The sequence below is a fragment of the Phasianus colchicus genome, chromosome 1, assembly GCF_987193195.1.
Source record: "Phasianus colchicus chromosome 1, bPhaCol1.hap1.1, whole genome shotgun sequence".
NCBI classification, from domain to species: domain Eukaryota; kingdom Metazoa; phylum Chordata; class Aves; order Galliformes; family Phasianidae; genus Phasianus; species Phasianus colchicus.
Window position 1 is genome coordinate 51,688,139 of NC_143436.1, and position 18,028 is coordinate 51,706,166.

Below are 18,028 nucleotides of genomic sequence, written 5' to 3' on the forward strand. Positions count from 1 at the left end.
GTCTTGTTTGCATTCTGCAGAACCCCAGATGTGTTCTGATCTTGCAGTCTGAATTTCTTACAAGTAGAAAATCACAAATTGAGCTCCTTGAGACACAGAGCTATACCCTTTGTATGGGCTGGGTAGGTGAATGATCTGTGTTCAGAGCCAGGCCTGGGAGCATGCATGTGATGCGAGTGTGCTGGCTGTCCTACAGAACACATTCCAGAATGCAGCATTACTCATTGAGCTTATCAGTTCCATGCAATGCAGAAGCTTTGGAGCAGCTCCCACATCTTAGGATGGAGAGAACATAATCTCTCCTACCCTTTCTTATAAGCCAACTCCATCTGCAAGGGCTCCCAGTAGTGATGCTGTGCTTGGGGTCCATGCAGGCAGGGAGAACAGGGGCGTTCAGCACAAGCTTGTGCTGTCACTGGAGATCCTCAGTGAGACTGCGAGTGGGAGGAAGGTTCAGGAGTTGGGGAATTAGAGGGAAGGGAAGAGCTGAAACCTATTTGGAAGTGTTGGTGGTTTTTTTTTTGTTTTTTTTTTTTTTTTTGTTTGTTTGTTTGTTTTTACTTTTTTCTCCCTGCTATTTGCTGCCTGTGATCACAAACCTACAGGGATCTCCTGATCAGTGGGACCTGAGGATGTTCCAGCAGCGTGGGAAGGCTGAGCGAGCCACCTTCGGGCGGTGGGAGGGACAGAGGCAGCAAGCAAGGTGTGACTCTGGCAGGTGGCTGGCTCTGCAGGTGCCAGGGCAGGGGGAGCTGGGCACCGAGCTGGCAATCAATAATTCAAGGAGGTGGTCACATGCCCTTGCTGGCTGTTGCAGGATTCCTCTCTCACCAGAGTCTGGTTACATCCAGGGATCAAGTTCCAACCTCTTGGCTGGTGAATTATTAAACTCCAGCAGTGCTCTGTTCCCTTTGTACCACGGCTGTGTCTTCCTGCTGTCATTCCTTGCCAGCGACAGGCTCTCCACCCAGCTAGCTCTGTGGAAGGGCTCCTCCAGACCAGCACAGTACCTCAAGCTCTCCTTTGCCTCTTGCTCATCGGCAGGAGAGGGAAAAGCCTGGGGAGATGGACCTGTCCTACAGATCCACCATCTCCATCTATAAGGTGAGTACCGGCACTGAATGCTGCTCCTCGCTGCCTAGGGGAGATGTGCAGCTGGGAGGGGAGGAGCTGATTTCTGCTGGAAACTCTTCTGGGGGGACAGCTGAGGGCTGGATCTGTCCCCAGGTTGAGCTGCAGCAGCTCTGTGGGCTCTGGGCTGGGTTTGGGAGCGGTGAGAGCGGTGACTGCCAGGAGGGGAGAGTGGCATGGGTCTTATGGCAGACCTAGGAAGAAATTGGGCAGTCAGTGTGGTTTGGATCTGGAGATCCTTTATGGAGGGTCACACTCCTTGGCTGCTGGTAGTAATCAGTTCAGTTGGCTGTTTCTGTCTTGCTGGGAAGAGCAGTCTGATCGCGCTAATGCTTCCCTGTGCACGTTGGTGTTGCAGCAAGGTAGCAAGGGCTGGGAAAAGTGAAATTCCTTATTCCAGCCTCTGCTCTGCTGCTATACTGTAAGCAATAAAACTCTCTGATAAATAGGTTTATCAGCAAATAAAAGTGATGGGTTGATTTGAAGCAGTTCCATCCCTTCTCTTATCAAGCTGCTGAGGTTGACGGTGCATCAGATCCTGGACAGGAAAAATAATGTTTGTACCTGAGTGATAGATGGTGGCCTTCACCTGTGCAGGCTCAGGGAGAACCCCATGTAGTTATTGCCCTGTCTGCAGTGGCTAAGGAGCATGGAGCCCAGGGAGAAAGCCATCTTTAGATGACAGTGTAGCTCTCCATTAGGCACCTTGCCCTCTGGCATTGACCTGGTACATGGAGAAGACCAGCATTAACATGCTTCTGCCTGTCCACAGAGCATCCTGGAGCAGTTTAACCCTGCACTGGAGAACCTGGTGTACCTGGGGAACAACTACTTGCGTGCCTTCCATGGTGAGTGGGTTCTCTCCTGAGGATCTTTTGTGTGCTGGGATGCTGCTGGTTTTACCTCGTGGCATGTCCTGTGCTTTCCTCCTGCTCTATGACCCTCTACTGTTAGTAGGTACAGATGGGGAGAGACCTATAAAGGAGGTATAGAGTGAATCTCCTGCACACTGCTTGCTGGGGCTGGTGGGAAGGCAGGTCAGATCCTTACTTCTCCTCTCCTCTCCACACAGCATTATCCAAAGCAGCTGAAGTCTACTTTAAGGCAGTCGAAAAGATTGGGGAGCGAGCATTGCAGAGCTCTACCTCTCATGTGCTGGGTAAGGCTCTCACACACGCCACTGCTGTCCAGAAAGGAGCTTTCCCCATTAGTTGGTCCCTTTCCAGGGGGACCAACCATTGAGGGAAGACAGATCCTCCAAATGAAGGCTCTCAGCCTCTCGGGATGCAGAGAGCCATACACTGTTGGACTTTCACACCCGCATATCAGTTGCGGTGGCACACTGCTGCTCAGCCTCCCTGGTCGCACCAGGAAACAGCCATGGTGTTTTTCCACCCTCTCCCTTCTCTTTTCTCTGAAGGTGAAATCCTGATGCAGATGTCTGACACACAGAGGCTCCTGAGCTCTGATTTAGAAGTTGTGGTGAGTGGTTTTCCTTGGAGCTGATGTGCAAGTGGGGACAAATAGGGACTTCCCATCCTGCAGCTTGCTGGCATTTGCCCAGCTCACCCCACTTCCCTCCTTCTCAGTGCCTGCAGTCAGGTGCTGCCTCCCTGCCATCCCTGCTGCACATGACAGAGGCGTGTTGCAGAGCTGCCATGCCCAGAGCCTGCTGCTGTTCCATTTTTGGTGCTGTTTGGGGACTGTCACCACCCTCAGGGAATGCCAACCTTTCCAGCCTCATGCTGAAGACCAGAGGCGGGTACCAAATGTGCACACCCAGGCTGCAAGGCTGCTCCACAGCAGCCCCAGAGTGCCCATTTTTGGCTTTTCTTTTGGGGCCAGCTGGCAAGGGGGCCACTGGTTCTTGGGTTCTGTGAGCCAAACTTCCCATGGCTCTCACAATTCTGTGAGCCAACCTTTCCATAGTTCACACAGCATGGGTTAGGGGTGATGTCTCCTTCATAGAATCATACAATCACAGAATCATTAGGATTGGTTAAGTCCTCTAAGATCACCTGGTCCAACTGCCAGCCCATCCCCACCATGCCCGCTAACCATGTCCTCAGTGCCACATCCACACAGTTCTGGAACACCTCCAGGGATGGTGACTCCACCACCTTCCTGGGCAGCCTGTATCCAACCTTTCTCTCTTCCAGGCTCAGACGTTCCATGTGGACCTACTGCAGCACATGGAGAAGAACTCCAAAATGGATGTGCAGTTCATCAGTGTGAGTGCTGAGTTCCCTTCCACTCCTTGGCCCTGCTTGTTTCTTTGCCACTTAAGACATCATGCAGGAAGTGGGGGAGAGGCTTATCTTCTCCTCTCATGGACTGTGGTGTCCCTGGTTCCTCACTGAACCTGCTTTCTACTGACAGGAGAGCCAGAAGCAGTATGAGCTGGAGTACCGGCGCAAAGCCAACAACCTGGAGAAGTGCACAGCAGAGCTCTGGAGGATGGAGAGGGCCCGTGATAAAAATGTCCGGGAGATGAAGGTGAGCAGGGGTTGCAGGAAGCAGAGCTGGGAAAGAGCAGCTCTGCCCTTCCTGTGAAACAAAGAGATTATCCCTGACAATCAAAAGGCAGCAGGCTTATCTGGAAAAGAGGAAACTCCTCTTCTACAAGGTCCTGCTGACCTGTGGAACTCGATCATGCAGAACCTGCCAAGCTTTTGCCTCATTTAGCAAGCCTCAGTGTGCAAGGACATGGTCTCTGTGCTCTAGCTCCTTTGTGCTGGGAAGCTGGTAGCCATAACCACCCATTTTAGTGTTTCTCCTTCTGAATGCTGTATTTCCACTGACCTCTTCCTCCTTTCCCCTATGACCCAGGAAAACGTGATGCGGCTGCGCTCGGAGATGCAGGCATTCCTTTCCAACAGCCAGCGGGAGGCTGAGCTGGAGGAGAAACGCCGGTACCGCTTCCTGGCTGAAAAGCACCAGATGCTCTACAACACTCTCCTCCAGTTCTACAGCAGGGTACGGCCCTGGGGAGCGGAGCTGGGTGGCTGGGGGGGAACATGCAGGCAGGAGAGACCCAGGGCTTGGTGACCCCTTGGATCAAGGCAGTGTTTTGTGCATGGATCAGGCGGGGATCTGGGGTCCAGACCGACTGTCCTCAGCTGGAGGAGTATGGCTGGTGAGGAGTTGAATGCCATGTCCATTGCTGCCTATTTTCTCTCTTTTCCCAGGCCCGAGGCATGATCCAGACTAAGGCACCACAGTGGAAGGAGCAGTTGGAGGCCAGCCGCAACCCCTCCAACAGCCATGTGCAGGGCCTGCTCACCAGCTCCCATGGCCAGGGCTATCCGTCGGGCCGGCTCACGCCTACCCACCTGGAGACGGTGAGGAGCACATGGACAGCCTTCACCGTGGTGGTGGCAAGGCTGCTCTGCCCTTCTGAGCTTGCAGGGCAAGGCCAGGCTGTGGCAGTCTCCCTGCTTCTCCATCCTCTGGCCAAGATGAAGGAAAGCATACGTATGGGTTGTGATGGAGGAATATGTTGATTTTTGGGGTGTCTCTTGTTTGACACTTCCTCAGTGGCTGTGCACTCAGACTCTCTTCCCTTTCAGCAGAGACCCCTTGGAGACTTTGCTTCTTCTATGGCTGGGAGTAGGTCCAGCATCTTTTCTCAGGAACCACCAGAAATGAGACTGTCTCCTCAACCAGAGGTCCCCAGGCGACCACTGCAGAGGACACCATCAGCCAGTATGTCTCATGTCCAAGAGCTGGGAGACAGTGCTTGGGCTTCTCTGGGAACAGGGTTGGGTTCAGGGAGGGACCATGACTATTAAATAGTGAGTCCTCAGCCTGAGCACAGTGAGAGGTCAGTGCATGGGAAGCCGGGGAGGACAGTGTTGCATGAAACAGGAAGGAGCTCAGCCTTCAGAGTGGAGTCCATCCAGGACTCAACTGCCTCTCGATCACCAAAAATTTCAGCTTAAACTCTTTTCAAGTAATAAATTGAAAAAATAAATAAATAAATAAGAGTGAGAGAAACAAAAATGTCCCATATTCTACAGCAGGGTCAGGAAGAGGGCCAGCAGCCTTTTGCAGCAGGCGATGTCTAAGGCCTAGATATCTGGCTAACGACCACATAGCACTGGTGTTCTTGAGGCAGCATGGGTTCTTGCAGGAGGATGCTGAGTTCTCTCCAGACCCCTCTAATGCCTCTCTGCAGGTTTGCTCCCTGCTGGCCGTGTCTCCCGCTCTGGTTCCTTTGGTGAGGCCAGCAGCAGCAGTGAAGGCAGGCGGAGGAGCGGCACAGTGAGAGTGCAGGCTATCGCACCCCACACGATAGGGGCCAACCGGACCCTGCTGCGCTTTGATCCTGGGGATGTCATCACAGTGCTGATGCCAGAGGCGCAGAACGGCTGGCTGTACGGCAAGCTGGAGGGCTCATCCGCGTACGTGAGACCTCAGTGTAGTAAACGGGCTTTGTCTTTTTGTCTCTCTTGTGCCATATCCCTAACCTGCTTGAACAGGAGAAGCAGCGAGGCAGGTTGAGGGTGGGTGACGAAAACCAGGGCCCTGGTGATACCTCCCGACTCGCATGGCTGAGTGGCTCCTGCCAAAGGAGCCAGCTGTGAACTGCTGGAGTTACCTGAGAGGCCTGGCATTTCTCAGCTCCAGCACAGGGCATGGAAACTGCTGCACCCAGTGCTTACTGAATTACTCCCTGCAGCATTACCAGCTGACACTTGTTGGTGAAGCCAATGCCCCATGCTCTGGGTCACTCAGATGCAAGATGAGCAAGAGTAGTGCCTTTCTTCTGATAGAGTTCTTGGGTGCAGCTGCTTTGCCCTGGGGAATAGAGCATAGCTTCTGAGACAAGCGAGTTCTGCGCAAAGCAAAAGGTGAAAATACCATTGCTCCGTGGCTTCCCAAGGGCTGTCTTGCCCCACCTAGGGGTGAAAGATGTGCTGAACACTATCACACATGATAGCTGCAGCAGTGGAGGCTCAGCTGATGTGTGGAATGGGTGTAGACAGACCCACAAACTGGTTTGCCTGGAACTCATTCATCTCTCTGTGTCTTAGATGTGGCTGGTTCCCTGAAGCTTATGTCAAGCCTCTGGAGGATGCAAGGGATACGGAGGAGCCACCTGTCAGGTAAGAGGAGGGCAGCTGGCCAACAAGAAAACCACGTGCCTGCCACCTTGTAAGTCTTTCACACTAACAGGATGTGTGTTTCAGGTGCAGGCTGCATGTTTTCTCCAAAGATGTCTCTGTGGCTAGCACCTGTGCTACTCCCCATTGCTTGCTCTTTGGCTCTCCTCTCACTGCTTTCTTTTCTTGCTCAGATCTTTCCCACTCCGGAGCAGTCACAGTATGGATGACATCTTGGACCATCCCAGCGTTTCTTCCTCTAGCTGGTCTGCTGCTGCCCAAGCTGCTGTGCCAAACCCACCTCCTGCACCAGTGGGTGCCAGCAGTCACCAGAGTGGGACGGTGACATCAGGTAGTTCGAAGGTGAGTGCAGGAGGGCTGACTGATGTAAGTGGAGGGAGGTACATCCTTCCAGTGGTACTGGCTTCCATCCTTTTCTGCAGTGAGAAGGAAAAATGCTTATGAAATGTTGATATGGGCCTTCTTCCCTTCCCGAGATTAGATGGCATGTTAGCACTGGCCTTTCTCATCTAGTCTGTTCTCATGCAACCATGTCCTGGTGTCCCTGCCATCAATTTTGTCTGTGTGGATCCTCAGTGCCTGGATTTCCTCTTCCAGGGACTGTCTTTGTGCTTCTGCCCTTCTCATTTTTCTCTGTTTTTTGCTCACCAGGGCCCCTTCAGTTCAGTCCTTTTCTCCATGACTTCCCAGCCTGATTTCTGGTGGCTCCGGGGCAGCACCTCTTTCTGCTAATAGTAGGACCATGGAGTGATCAGGCTGGGCTGGGGGTGGCTGACCAGCTGACAGAGATGCCATCCTTCTTTTCCCTTCAATGAATGGAGAAAAGTATCATTGATCCTCCTCCAAATTTGAGCAAGGCTTGGATTAAAATCACAGCTGGAATAGGCAGAGAACTAAGGGTAAAGGCTGAATGCACAGCCATTTTGGAGAGTCTTAGAACAAGGAATTTCCAACCCATAGCTCACAGATGGCATGTTGGGAATTAAACTCTCCATGTAACATTGCTTCCAGTTGTGAGGAATTCACTGGTGAAAACAGTCAAAGTTAAAGTGAAGGACAGTTGAAAATGAGGACCACTGGTAGGAGAGGGAAGAATGGTGCTGCCTGAAAGGTGCTTCTTGCTCAGTTGCACAATGCTAGAAAACCTCATTTCTAGTCACTGGTTCTAGGCCAGTGTGAAGTTGTAGGAAACTCATTGGCTCAGAAGACTGGAACACATTTAATTAGCTTTTTATTTTTCCTTTCATGACCTGTTCCATGGTTTCAGGAAGTCGCAGGCTGCACAACACAGAGCGGAATGGGCTCTAAATTCTATGGCCTCTGGGTTACTGATTTCCATCCATCCCCAAGGCTAGAGTATAGGGATAGACCTGAGATTGAATAATGATGCGTGTGGAGCATTTAAATTTTAGTGGCAAAACAACTGAACCTCATTAGAAGTTTGGAAAGACTCAGCCTTGCTCTAAACTTCTGCCCCAAATATCCTCCAGTTGAGCCAGCAGCAAATCAATGCTTGTTGCTATTACCAGTTGGAATACAGAGCTTTCTTGTCTGCCACCAGCTACAGAAAGTGGTGTGCATTAGCAGGCCATCACAGTTGTCACTGATCCTTCATCATCTTCTGGCCAAGGATGAGGATCACAGGACCTAGTCTGTCTTTCTACCTCAGGTTGGTTCATATTTGAGCAATACATAGTGTAGGGCAGGATACCAGCGCTCTTGCATACCCTGCAGGTGCAGGGAGTGTGTGAGGACACTGACAACGAGCTCTTTGCTAGAGTGGGTGGGCAACATGAGGGGGCATCTCTGGCTGTGCTGGCAGGGTGGAATGTAGACCAGACTGGCCCTGTTTGCTGTGCTCTTCAGACATGACACTTAGGGGATCTGAGGCATCTCCCTTCTTCCACAAAAACAAGGGAGGTGTCCTAGGGGAACAGGGAACCTGTGGTGTAGAGACAATCAGCCACCACAGGGAATATGCAAAATTTGAATGAGTAAGGAGTCAGAGCCCTGTTAATAGGGCTTGGGCTCTTAATTCACTCAAGCTTTTTGCAAAATCTTCTTTCAAGTGTGCAGTGTCTCCTGCCCCACCTTTGTCTCTCCATTTCCTCCCCCACTCCAGATAACTCACAGTTGCCTTTCTTTTCACTGCAGAAACCAGGAGTATTAGACCAGCCACCTGAACTCTTCCCAAGGTAAGAGTGAGACATAGGGCTGCACTCTGGAACCACCAGAAAGAATGGCATTATTACAATGCTATTACTGTAGAAAACTTAACAGCTCTTGCTTGGTCATCAGCTCTCCAGCATGGTCTTTCCAGATTGCTTGATGTGATCTGTCTCCTTTTCCCTTTCAGAGGTACCAACCCCTTTGCTACAGTCAAGCTACGTCCCACAGTCACCAACGATCGCTCTGCACCCATTATTCGATGAAGTGGTGCTGCAGGGAAGAGGAAGGCATAGGAGTGACGGGCTGCAACCCCTATTGGGCAGTGACCTCATGCTACCGCTCACAGAGTGACCTCTCTCTATCCCTCCCTTCCCTCTGGGACATGGCGATCTGTCTCATGGCTGTCTGGCATGCTGTAGCCAACAGCAAGCCCTCTTTGGATTGCCCTCCACCCCTGTGTGATGTTATCGTGCTTGAGTGGGAGAAGCCTGGTGATGGTGGCATGGGGGGTGGGAGGGGGATTCTGATGGTCTGGGAGAAGGACACTTGCCAGATTTTGCTGTTGGAAAAATGAAACCAAGAGGGACGTGGCTGCCACAAAGCTGCCAGTGATGTGGCTTGGCTGAAGGGCTCTTGGCCCCTTTGGCAGGCATGTTTGTTTCAGTCCCTCCTCACCACCAGCTGACCCCTTCCCTGGCCAGTCAGCTCCTGGGCACAGGGAAGGAGGTGATGGAGCCCAGTGTCGCTGTCCTACTCTTCCACCAGTTGTCCTGTGGAGAAAGCATTTTGAAATAAAACAGACAATGCTGCTTCCATAGCTGTTCCAGCAGCCAGGCCTCTGCTGTGCTCAGAGGGCATGGAGAGGAGGACGTGGCTCCTCTAACAGCCCGGGGATGGGGGGCTGCTTGACCCTCTGCCAGGCCCCACCAGCCAGCCCTGCCTCTGCTGTCACTGGAGGGCAGCACAACCCTGCTTCCTGGTCCCCACAGCGCCTGGTAGGCCTCAGGCTGGAGGATAAAGCCTGGCGGCCATCTTCTCACCCACCACCAGGCCCAGCCTTCCTGGCCCTGTTACCAGGCTGCCCTCCCTCCCAGGAAGGGAGCACAAGCAGCAGCCCAGGCCTGAGCCGATTAGCCTTATTAATAGAAATTAAACCCCAGCTGTGAGCGCTGCCAAGACCTGCGGGCCCCACATGTGCCTCCTTCCCCACTGATGGGGCACAGGGACTAAGAGGCTCGGGAGGATTAATGTGTGGGCCCCGAAACCCTGGCCCCAGAGCCTGCAGAGGAATGGGCTCCCCCACGTGTGGCTGGGAACCATGGAGGCAATTGAATGGCAGCCATGTAGGAGTTTTGTTTTGGGGGGGGCTGCTGAGGGTGGGATGGATGTCCCAACAGCTCTTCCAGCCATGAAGGATAGCAATCCCTCAGCTGCTCCACCTCATCTTCACTCTCTGCTGGGCATGTGCCCCTTGGCTTTGCCCCAATCCAGAGCATGGAGGAGGTAGTGGGCACTTGGGGGCACCCATCTCCTATTTTGCTCCTCACTGAAACATGGATCTCTGCTATGTTCTCCCCCTGCACCCAGTCTCCTGCTCAGCCCATTACAGCATTCCTCTTCTTCCTCCTTTGTCCCCTCCCGACCTGCCCAGTTCTGCTGGGAGAGTAGTGAGGAGCCCCGTGGCAGGCCATGGGATTACTGCAGGATTCGGGCCGCGACAGGCAGCCTCCTCCTCCCTATTGGCTGGAAAAGCCTCTTAAAAGTGGAGAAGTGCGTTCTGCACGCTCAGCACCTGCTGGTCTTCATCAACCTGAAGCCATAATCAGCCACTGACCCACATCCACACTGCCTGCATCCACCCAGACGAGGCAAGGAGGTCCCCTGCGTGGGGCATCCCTTCTGCGGGTGGTTTTGCAGAGGGTGGCATTGGAACTGGAGGAAAGCAGGCTGAAAGGGGGATTAGCTCTGCAGTGAGGACGTGGCTGCCCGTGAAGAAAGTAGTAGGGCAGAAGAGACTCCTGCAGCTGTCACCCTGTGCCCTGCTGACAGCGGGCCCACCATGGAGCAAAGAACCTGCGGGGCCTTCTGACTGGGCACACTCATCCAGAGCCAGGGAGTACCAGCTGGACTGATCTGCTCGGTCTCTGGGGTCTTTGGCGCTCATCGCTTCATTGCACAGGTCAGTGATGCAGAGGGGTGCTCGCATCTGAGCGCACATGACAGCTTCTGAAGGCCTGTACTCGTTTCATTCTTTAGTGAAGGCTTTCCCATGGTGGTTTTTGTAGGCTACTGGCACCAATCGTGGCCTTTGCATTTATTAAACCCTTCCCAACCTATCCATACTCAATTGAGGAACCAAGAGACATCCTCATATTTGTGTGGATGCTCCTGGATGCTGGTAGTGGTGCAGCTTTCCTGGTACAATGGGTTTTTCTGCAGTGGCCTTCACCTGGTCGGGGTTGGTAACTTCTGGTGCTGGTGCAAGTCTCCTGAGAGGTAGACCTCTCCAGCTGCAGCTAGACCTGTGGCAGTGCTCACTATGGGCCTACCTGCATGCGATGCCCAGGGCAAGTGCTGCTGCCTGTGCTGATGAGCTTTAACGTGGGGTATTTTTACCCATGAATAAAGCTCCTTAGCTGTGGAGAAAATAATAGCAAGCTGTAGTGTATGCAGAGGCAGGTACAGGGTACATGGTGTGACCACCGTGTGCAGTGGTGAGTAGAGGAGCCCGCGTGCGCACCGGGGCGTTATGATTGAGGCAGCTCTGGACCGCCTGCTCAGAGCTGGGATAAAGCTCCAGCAGAGCTGTGCTGCAGCACGTTGGCTTGGAGGGAGCTCCACGTGTGAGCTGCTCAGCTGCACCTCATCTTTGTCGGTCAGCATCGAGCTGCAGCCAGGTAAATGCTCTTTCATACCTTGCTGTATGGGTGTGTTGTGCTGTGGAAAGGGTTCCTGCAGGTACCCATCCAGCCCGAGACTCAAGCAGTACCCATGGATATTTGTCTAATGTGCTCAGATGCTCTTGATTCATCACCAACAGGTGATGCTCTGGAAATCCCTGAAATGATCCCACAGGTGGACAAATGTTTTCTTGCTAGGAAAATGAAATGCAAAGGGTCTAACTGATTGATTAGATTTGTGGCAGAGGACAGGAGCAAGAAAAGTGAGGCAGCAAGAGGGGCTCAGTGTATGCTTGGTGGCAGCTGCTCTTATTTGAGGTGCAGTGGATGTATTGGTGGTTGAGGACAGCACTGATTGAGCCATTAGTGCACTTTTGCAATGGGTCAACCTTTGCTTGGCTGTAACCAGGTCAGGCTGGGAGAGGAGCAAGGACAGGAAGGGGCTGAAGCTGAGTTTAGTGGGCAGTACTGATGGTGAGTGGATGGTTGGACTAGATAATCTTGGAGGTCTTTTCCAACCACAGATTTGATGATTCTATGGGGCTGTGCTCAGTTTGACTGTGCTGGTGCCAGTGGTCAGAATACCACCAGAAAGGGGTGAGGGGAAGGTATGTGTGTCTGTAGAGTGTGTAATTAACCTTTCCATTCTAGCAATGATTCTTTTTTTTTTTTTTTTTTTTTGCAGCCTGGTCTCAATTCATGCCTCTGCCCCTTGCTGCAGTCCCTGAGAGGTGTTAGGGTATTGCCACCTGCAAGAGCTGCTTCAGTCCTCCCCTTTTTTGTGGCTGATGGGGTCCTGAAGGTTGGGAAGCTCTGCTGCAGTGTACTATGGCTGTGGCAGACACCTGGGTGCTGGCATAAACAAACCCCAAGAGGAGGAAGGAAGGAGGGAGACCACTGGGGTGGCTGGTGACTCTTAATCCACCATAACTTCTGCAGGAGAGCCTTGGTCAGATGCCTGATTAAAACCATTGGCCAAGACCATTTGGTGTTATTTTGTGTGCTTTCTAACACCTTCTGATACTACTGGGGAGTAGCAAATCAAAGATCAATGATAATTTTGCATACAGGTATGAAAATAAGCTTTGATGCGGAAGAAACTGAGGTAGTGCTTGGTGGAAGGGGTATGGCAGAAACTTGGTACATAGGGGAGAAATGAGAAATACATTCTTACAGCAGCCAACTGGAGCAAAATTCTTGTGCAGCTTAGGAGTCCTGAGAGCAACTCACAAGACATATCCTCTAATTCCCTCCTTCTCCCCCCTTTGTCTTTGTTGAGGCCCCTCTGGATAGGTACGGAGCCCTAATCTCTCTGGCATGCAAATAACCACTGCCACACGTTTGCCATGCTCTCAACCTTCACCCATTTTCCAAGTCTAGTCCCTTGTAGCAGGGAAAGGAAAGTGAGGGCTAATACAGAGGGCACGGAGGGAGACCTTGTAGTAAATGTTTGCCTGCTATGCTCTTCTCTTGCAGAATCTGCAGATCTCTTGCTGTCTCCCTGTGTCACTCTACCTCATCCCGGCTTGCCTTTCCCCACCCAGGCTAGACAATGGGGAGAGCTGACCCAGAGGAAGGGCAGCTCCCAGCTCCTGTGAAGCCCCCAGATGGTGGCTGGGGTTGGATCGTGCTCTTTGGCTGCTTTGTGATCACTGGCTTCTCCTATGCCTTCCCGAAAGCTGTCAGTGTCTACTTCAAGGAGCTCATGAAAGATTTCCACGTGGGCTACAGTGACACGGCCTGGATCTCCTCTATCATGCTGGCCATGCTCTATGGAACAGGTGATGCTTGGATATACCTCTCCCTACCCAACCTCTGCCTCTTCTGCCCTTCTAGAGTTCCAAACCATGTCCCCATGGGCACACTCAATGGCCTCATCAGGAACCAGTGCTGAAGACAGTTCTCCTGCTACATTCTTCTAGATGTGTGGTACATTTCATGTCTCTATCTCCTCTGCCCCAGGAGATCTCCGGGGTCCATGACATTTGCTGAAGCACCAAGTCCTTTATTGTTCGCAGAGAACAGGGGGCTGAAGGCAGGCAGGGCAAAGATCTCCACACCAGGACTTCTGTCCCTTGACCAGGCCCAGGGATTGTGTAGCTAAACAGCCAAGCAGTGATCTCTGCCATTAATGTTTCATCTTCCCCAGTGCCCTGTTTGGGCACACTGTCCCTTCCCACATGTCCTATCTATCTCCTTCTGAAATCCTACTCTGCCTTCTCTGCTTCCTCCCAGGACCAGTATGCAGCATCATGGTGAACCAGTTTGGCTGCCGGCCTGTGATGCTCATCGGAGGGCTGCTAGCTTCCTCTGGGATGATTCTGGCTTCTTTTACCACCAACATCATTGAGCTTTATCTGACAGCTGGTGTCCTGACAGGTAAGAACCCCAGGAGTAGGGGGAGCACACTGATGGAAGAGCCAAGAGTGCACTGTATCCCCCTTTAGCATTGCCATGTCTGGCATCAGGTCACCCCTCAACCTATTTACACCTGCTCACAGGAAGAATCTAGTCTTGAATGTTGCACTGTAGGAGGTTTATCTGCTGAATGTAAACAGTCAGGAGAGAGGGACAGAAGAAAGGCAAGCAATGCCCAGTGATCACAGCAACTGGAGTGGCAAGAAGTGGTACTGGGACAAAGTTCATGTTTAAGGCAGAGATCCTGTCTAAATGTAGCCACAGATATCAGATTCAAATACAGTTCCAATAGACAGGCTGTTAGCTCATTTTTTCCAGTGGAGAAGAGGCTTGTATGGAAGGACTTCAGGATAAGGGCAGTTTTGGGTGGGTTTTTGCTTGTTGTAAAACGTCTCACATTCTTGCACTCCCTCCCTCTCATAGGTCTGGGTATGGCATTGAACTTCCAGCCCTCACTGATCATGCTGGGCACCTACTTTGACAAACGTCGGCCTCTTGCCAATGGACTGGCTGCTGCTGGGAGCCCTGTCTTCCTTTCCTCCCTCTCTCCACTGGGGCAAGTGCTGCTGGAGAAGTTTGGTTGGCGAGGAGGGTTCCTCATCATGGGGGGCCTTCTACTCAACTGCTGCACGTGTGGAGCAGTCATGAGACCCCTGGATACAGGCATGAAGCGGAAAACGGAGAAAGCTCAGGACAAATATGAAGCCAAGGAGATGCTGCCCATGGGAGGCAAGTCAGAAGAGGGCATCAGCACCACTGATGGAACCAAGAAAGCCAAGAAAGCCAAAAAGAAGCCCAAGAAAGGAAAGAAGCTGTTGGATTTCAGCATCTTTTCCAACCGAGGCTTCATCATTTACACTATCTCAAAGTTCATCCTGGTCTTGGGTCTCTTCGTGCCCCCCATCTTGCTGGTCAACTACGCCAAGGACACAGGAGTACCAGACACAGAGGCCGCATTCTTGCTCTCCATCATTGGTTTCATCGACATCTTTGCCCGGCCAGCGTGTGGCATGGTGGCAGGCTTGAAGTGGGTCCGCCCTCACGTGGCATACCTGTTCAGCTTCTCTATGCTCTTCAATGGCTTGACAGACATCTGCAGTGCCAGGGCTAGCAATTACACGGGGCTGGTCATCTTCTGTGTCTTTTTCGGCATTTCTTACGGCATGGTAGGGGCTCTGCAGTTCGAGGTGCTGATGGCCATCGTTGGCTCCCAGAAGTTCTCCAGTGCCATCGGGCTGGTCCTACTTATCGAGGCTTTTGCTGTGCTCATTGGTCCACCCTCTGCAGGTAGGTCTCGTGCTGCAAAATGCAGGTGATTAGTTTTGTTGCCATCCCACAGTATTGCAGGTATTGGTTGTGTTCACAATCCTTGAATAAAGGCCCCACTTCTCAATTTCAAAGTTCTCCTGGAAGCTCTCTGAAGTGAGAGCTCCTGGTCTCCCTTCATGCACCGCAGCTGAGCCAGGGAAGAAAATGGTAAGTGGTATTTCCTTCTGCTTTTCTGAGAGATCTCAGCAATGGCAGGCATACAGAATGGCACGACTTCTAGAGTCCCTCAGTCCTCATCAGTGACACTTCTCCCTCTTTCATGCTGGGATCCATGTTTCTGCCTTCACTGTGAACACTGCATCAAATCGTGTTGTGTTTAGGGTCAGGCACATTTTGCAAGCAATCCTGTGAGAGTCTTCAGTGGGACAAGATTATTTCAAATTCCCCTTGATGTCTGTGGCACTTTGATTGATGCTGTGAATGGTGATTTCAACTTGTATTAGCCGCAACCCAAGGTGCCAACATTTCGGTGTCAATCAAGGCTGCCAAAACAGTCAGTATAGCCACCTGAAGCATTTGCTGTTACTGTGTTTTCCATGATGGCCTTCCCTCTTACATGTTATTTGACAGAGTTTAAGGTCAAATGGTTTCTTGTATAGAACAGGGTGTAGGAGAAATGTGGATGAAATTTCTCCAGGTCAGGAATCTTCAAGAATGATGAGTGGAGTCTGAAGACACTGAGGCAGCAAAGCCAGGACACACAGAGCAGGTAGTGGAGGTTGTATCTTCAAGGCCACCACTCCACACCTCAGTCAGTGGTCAAACCACTGTGAGCCATCATGGAGGGCGGGACTCCCTCCTCAGTTCAGCTGTGCTTTGGCACTATGTGAGTACAAGCTGGGACAGAGATGGAGCAAGGTCTATGATGGAGAACAGTCACATGGACTGGGGGGCTCCCATTTCCCCACCCTGGAGGGACTTTGTTGCAAGATCTGTTTGTATATGAAGCTTGAGGGTACTTGGAAACCCCACAGCTTGGACTTGGCACAGCTACTTGACTGAAAGAAAGGGGTTGAACAAAGTGTCTTTGTTTGGTGTAATCCTCCTGAGCTGTTTCCCCCTCTATGGGGCTGAGGGGCTCACTGTAGGATAAGCTGCACACACACGCACGCACACAATCCACACTTGCTGTCCAGTTGGGGTGAAAAGGGCACATTCACCTGCTAAAAAATTCGCTGTTTGTCAATGCAGGGCCGGTTTCATTACAGCCAGGGTCAAGGGATTACATCTGCTGGCAGGAGAATGCAGGACTGGGATGAAACTTTTGGCCATCATAGCCCCATCTCAGCTTGGCAAATGCTATCTCAATTACAGTGGGAACTCTCTTTCCACTGTCAGCCTTGAGACATTTGGGAAAACATAGAATCATAGAAAGGCTAGGGTTGGAAGGGACCTCAAAGATCACCCAGTTCCAACCCCCTTGCCATGGGCAGGGCTGCCAACTACTAGAGAAAGCACTAGATCAGATTGCCCAGGGCCCTGTTCATCCTGACCTTGAATGCCTCCAGGGATAAGACATCTGCAGCTTCTCTGGCAGCCTGTGCCAGTGCCTCAACACCTTCTCTGTGAAAGAAGAGATATCTCTTTGGCAGAGGTGTGTGCCCTCCAAGGAAGCCTTGTCCTCAGAGGCCGATCTCATTTTGGCAAGAAGATGGTCCATCACAGCCTGACACCATGACATCAGTGCATCACCATTGCTTAGCCTTGTCAGAACATGGGAAAGCAGCAAACCCACACTTTTAAAGTAGTGACCCTGGTGGCAGAGCAGTTGCCCATCCCCTTACCCAGTATGATTTCAGATATCCAAGCTTCCTCCTCTTCCTTTCAGAAATGGGTCCCCAGGTACTGCCCAGCTGTGCTAGTCTGTCCATCCAGGAGTGCTTAGACTGACGCTAACCTTCTTGTTTCTTCTCCAACCTCCAGGCCGCTTGGTTGATGCTCTCAAGAACTACGAGGTGATCTTCTACTTGGCAGGCTCAGAGGTGGCGCTCTCCGCTCTCTTCCTGGCCATGGCCACCTACTGCTGCCTGAACCAAGGGAAGAAGACACCTCCCCCAGAGAAAAACCCTTCAGCAGGTGGTGGGAGTGATACTGAAGAAGCCGAGTCTGATGTGCAGGAAGCTGAGGAGCACAGCAGCGATAACCACCAGCCAGCCCATGGCACTGACAAGGCCATGGTGGCAGCCAATGAGGAGGCCAACCATGTGGAGGATGAGCAGAGTGGGGAGGGAGGCAGGTGTCCTGAGGCGGATGGGGAGGTGTTGGCACGAGCTGGCTGCAATGCCGACCAGACTGTGGAGAGGGACAGTTTTTAGCCAGGGAAGAGGAATGGGGATGTAAATTACTGGCCTGGTTTGTGTGTAACTCAGTGTGGGAGTGTAGATGGGATGTGGATTGGAAAAAAGTAAGACAAAAGCAAATGTAAGAGATAAAAGGGTGAAAGTCTAAGAATAGCTGGTCCTCATGTACATATGTCCACATACCTACACAGAGATATGTCTACTTGCATCCTGCACCATGCTGGTACAACGCAGGCTCAGTGCAGCCCAACCACCAGAATCTTCTTCCCCCTACCTCCAAACCAGCCCTGGAAAATATATTTTGAAGGGGCTGCGAAGGACTCTCCTTTTCTTTCTGCATTGTCACAATACAGAACACAATTAGAGACTCTTTGTAATCATCTCTGGTATGCTCTGGTCTGGTGTCAGTGTTTCCTCTATGCTACTTCCAGGGTTGAGATAGCACAGCCCTGAATGGCATAGCTCTTGGAAGGACCAAGGGCAGCTGCTGTACTGGTCTGGGCTTGCCTTGCCCCTGGGACACACAAACCAGGGAGTTTGTGATAGTCATGGGAGCAGACATGCCAGGCAAGCTGGGAATAGGTTTAAGAGATGCTGTAGCTCATAGCTATCACTGGGTCATGTCCTGCTGCAGCAGGAGTAAATGCTGCATCTC

General features: G+C 51.9%; 2 protein-coding genes across 4 annotated transcripts; both read left to right on the forward strand.

Annotated features, from left to right (window-relative positions):
* The first annotated feature begins 45 nt into the window (after nucleotides 1-45).
* On the forward strand, nucleotides 46-8,752 carry BAIAP2L2 (BAR/IMD domain containing adaptor protein 2 like 2). 3 transcript variants are annotated; one of them, XM_090142351.1, is made up of 14 exons: nucleotides 46-1,104; nucleotides 1,904-1,979; nucleotides 2,204-2,290; nucleotides 2,510-2,613; nucleotides 3,291-3,362; nucleotides 3,511-3,627; nucleotides 3,961-4,107; nucleotides 4,320-4,472; nucleotides 4,701-4,836; nucleotides 5,309-5,534; nucleotides 6,168-6,239; nucleotides 6,431-6,599; nucleotides 8,412-8,452; nucleotides 8,614-8,752. In XM_090142351.1, the coding sequence occupies exons 1-14, from the start codon at nucleotides 1,066-1,068 to the stop codon at nucleotides 8,687-8,689; spliced, it is 1,515 nt and encodes a 504-aa protein (XP_089998477.1). In that variant the 5' UTR covers nucleotides 46-1,065; the 3' UTR covers nucleotides 8,690-8,752. The 3 variants fall into 3 exon arrangements, with proteins under 3 accessions (XP_089998477.1, XP_089998462.1, XP_031456352.1); XM_090142336.1 differs by having other exon boundaries at nucleotides 2,552-2,613; XM_031600492.2 differs by having other exon boundaries at nucleotides 2,552-2,613; nucleotides 4,704-4,836.
* A 4,112-nt stretch (nucleotides 8,753-12,864) lies between these two features.
* Nucleotides 12,865-17,735, forward strand: SLC16A8 (solute carrier family 16 member 8). The gene is made up of 4 exons (XM_031600164.2): nucleotides 12,865-13,107; nucleotides 13,562-13,705; nucleotides 14,168-15,031; nucleotides 16,997-17,735. The coding sequence occupies exons 1-4, from the start codon at nucleotides 12,879-12,881 to the stop codon at nucleotides 17,386-17,388; spliced, it is 1,629 nt and encodes a 542-aa protein (XP_031456024.2). The 5' UTR covers nucleotides 12,865-12,878; the 3' UTR covers nucleotides 17,389-17,735.
* The last annotated feature ends 293 nt before the right edge of the window (nucleotides 17,736-18,028 follow it).

Bases quoted from the DNA above. Each gene is read 5' to 3' on its own strand.
- BAIAP2L2 (XM_090142351.1), top strand. From the start codon at position 1,066: ATGGACCTGTCCTACAGATCCACCATCTCCATCTATAAG. The intron at 3,628-3,960 runs GTGAGCAGGGGT...CCTATGACCCAG, and splicing joins AAAATGTCCGGGAGATGAAG to GAAAACGTGATGCGGCTGCG. The intron at 8,453-8,613 runs GTAAGAGTGAGA...TTTCCCTTTCAG, and splicing joins CCACCTGAACTCTTCCCAAG to AGGTACCAACCCCTTTGCTA.
- SLC16A8 (XM_031600164.2), top strand. From the start codon at position 12,879: ATGGGGAGAGCTGACCCAGAGGAAGGGCAGCTCCCAGCTCCTGTGAAG. The intron at 13,706-14,167 runs GTAAGAACCCCA...TCCCTCTCATAG, and splicing joins GACAGCTGGTGTCCTGACAG to GTCTGGGTATGGCATTGAAC. The intron at 15,032-16,996 runs GTAGGTCTCGTG...TCCAACCTCCAG, and splicing joins CATTGGTCCACCCTCTGCAG to GCCGCTTGGTTGATGCTCTC.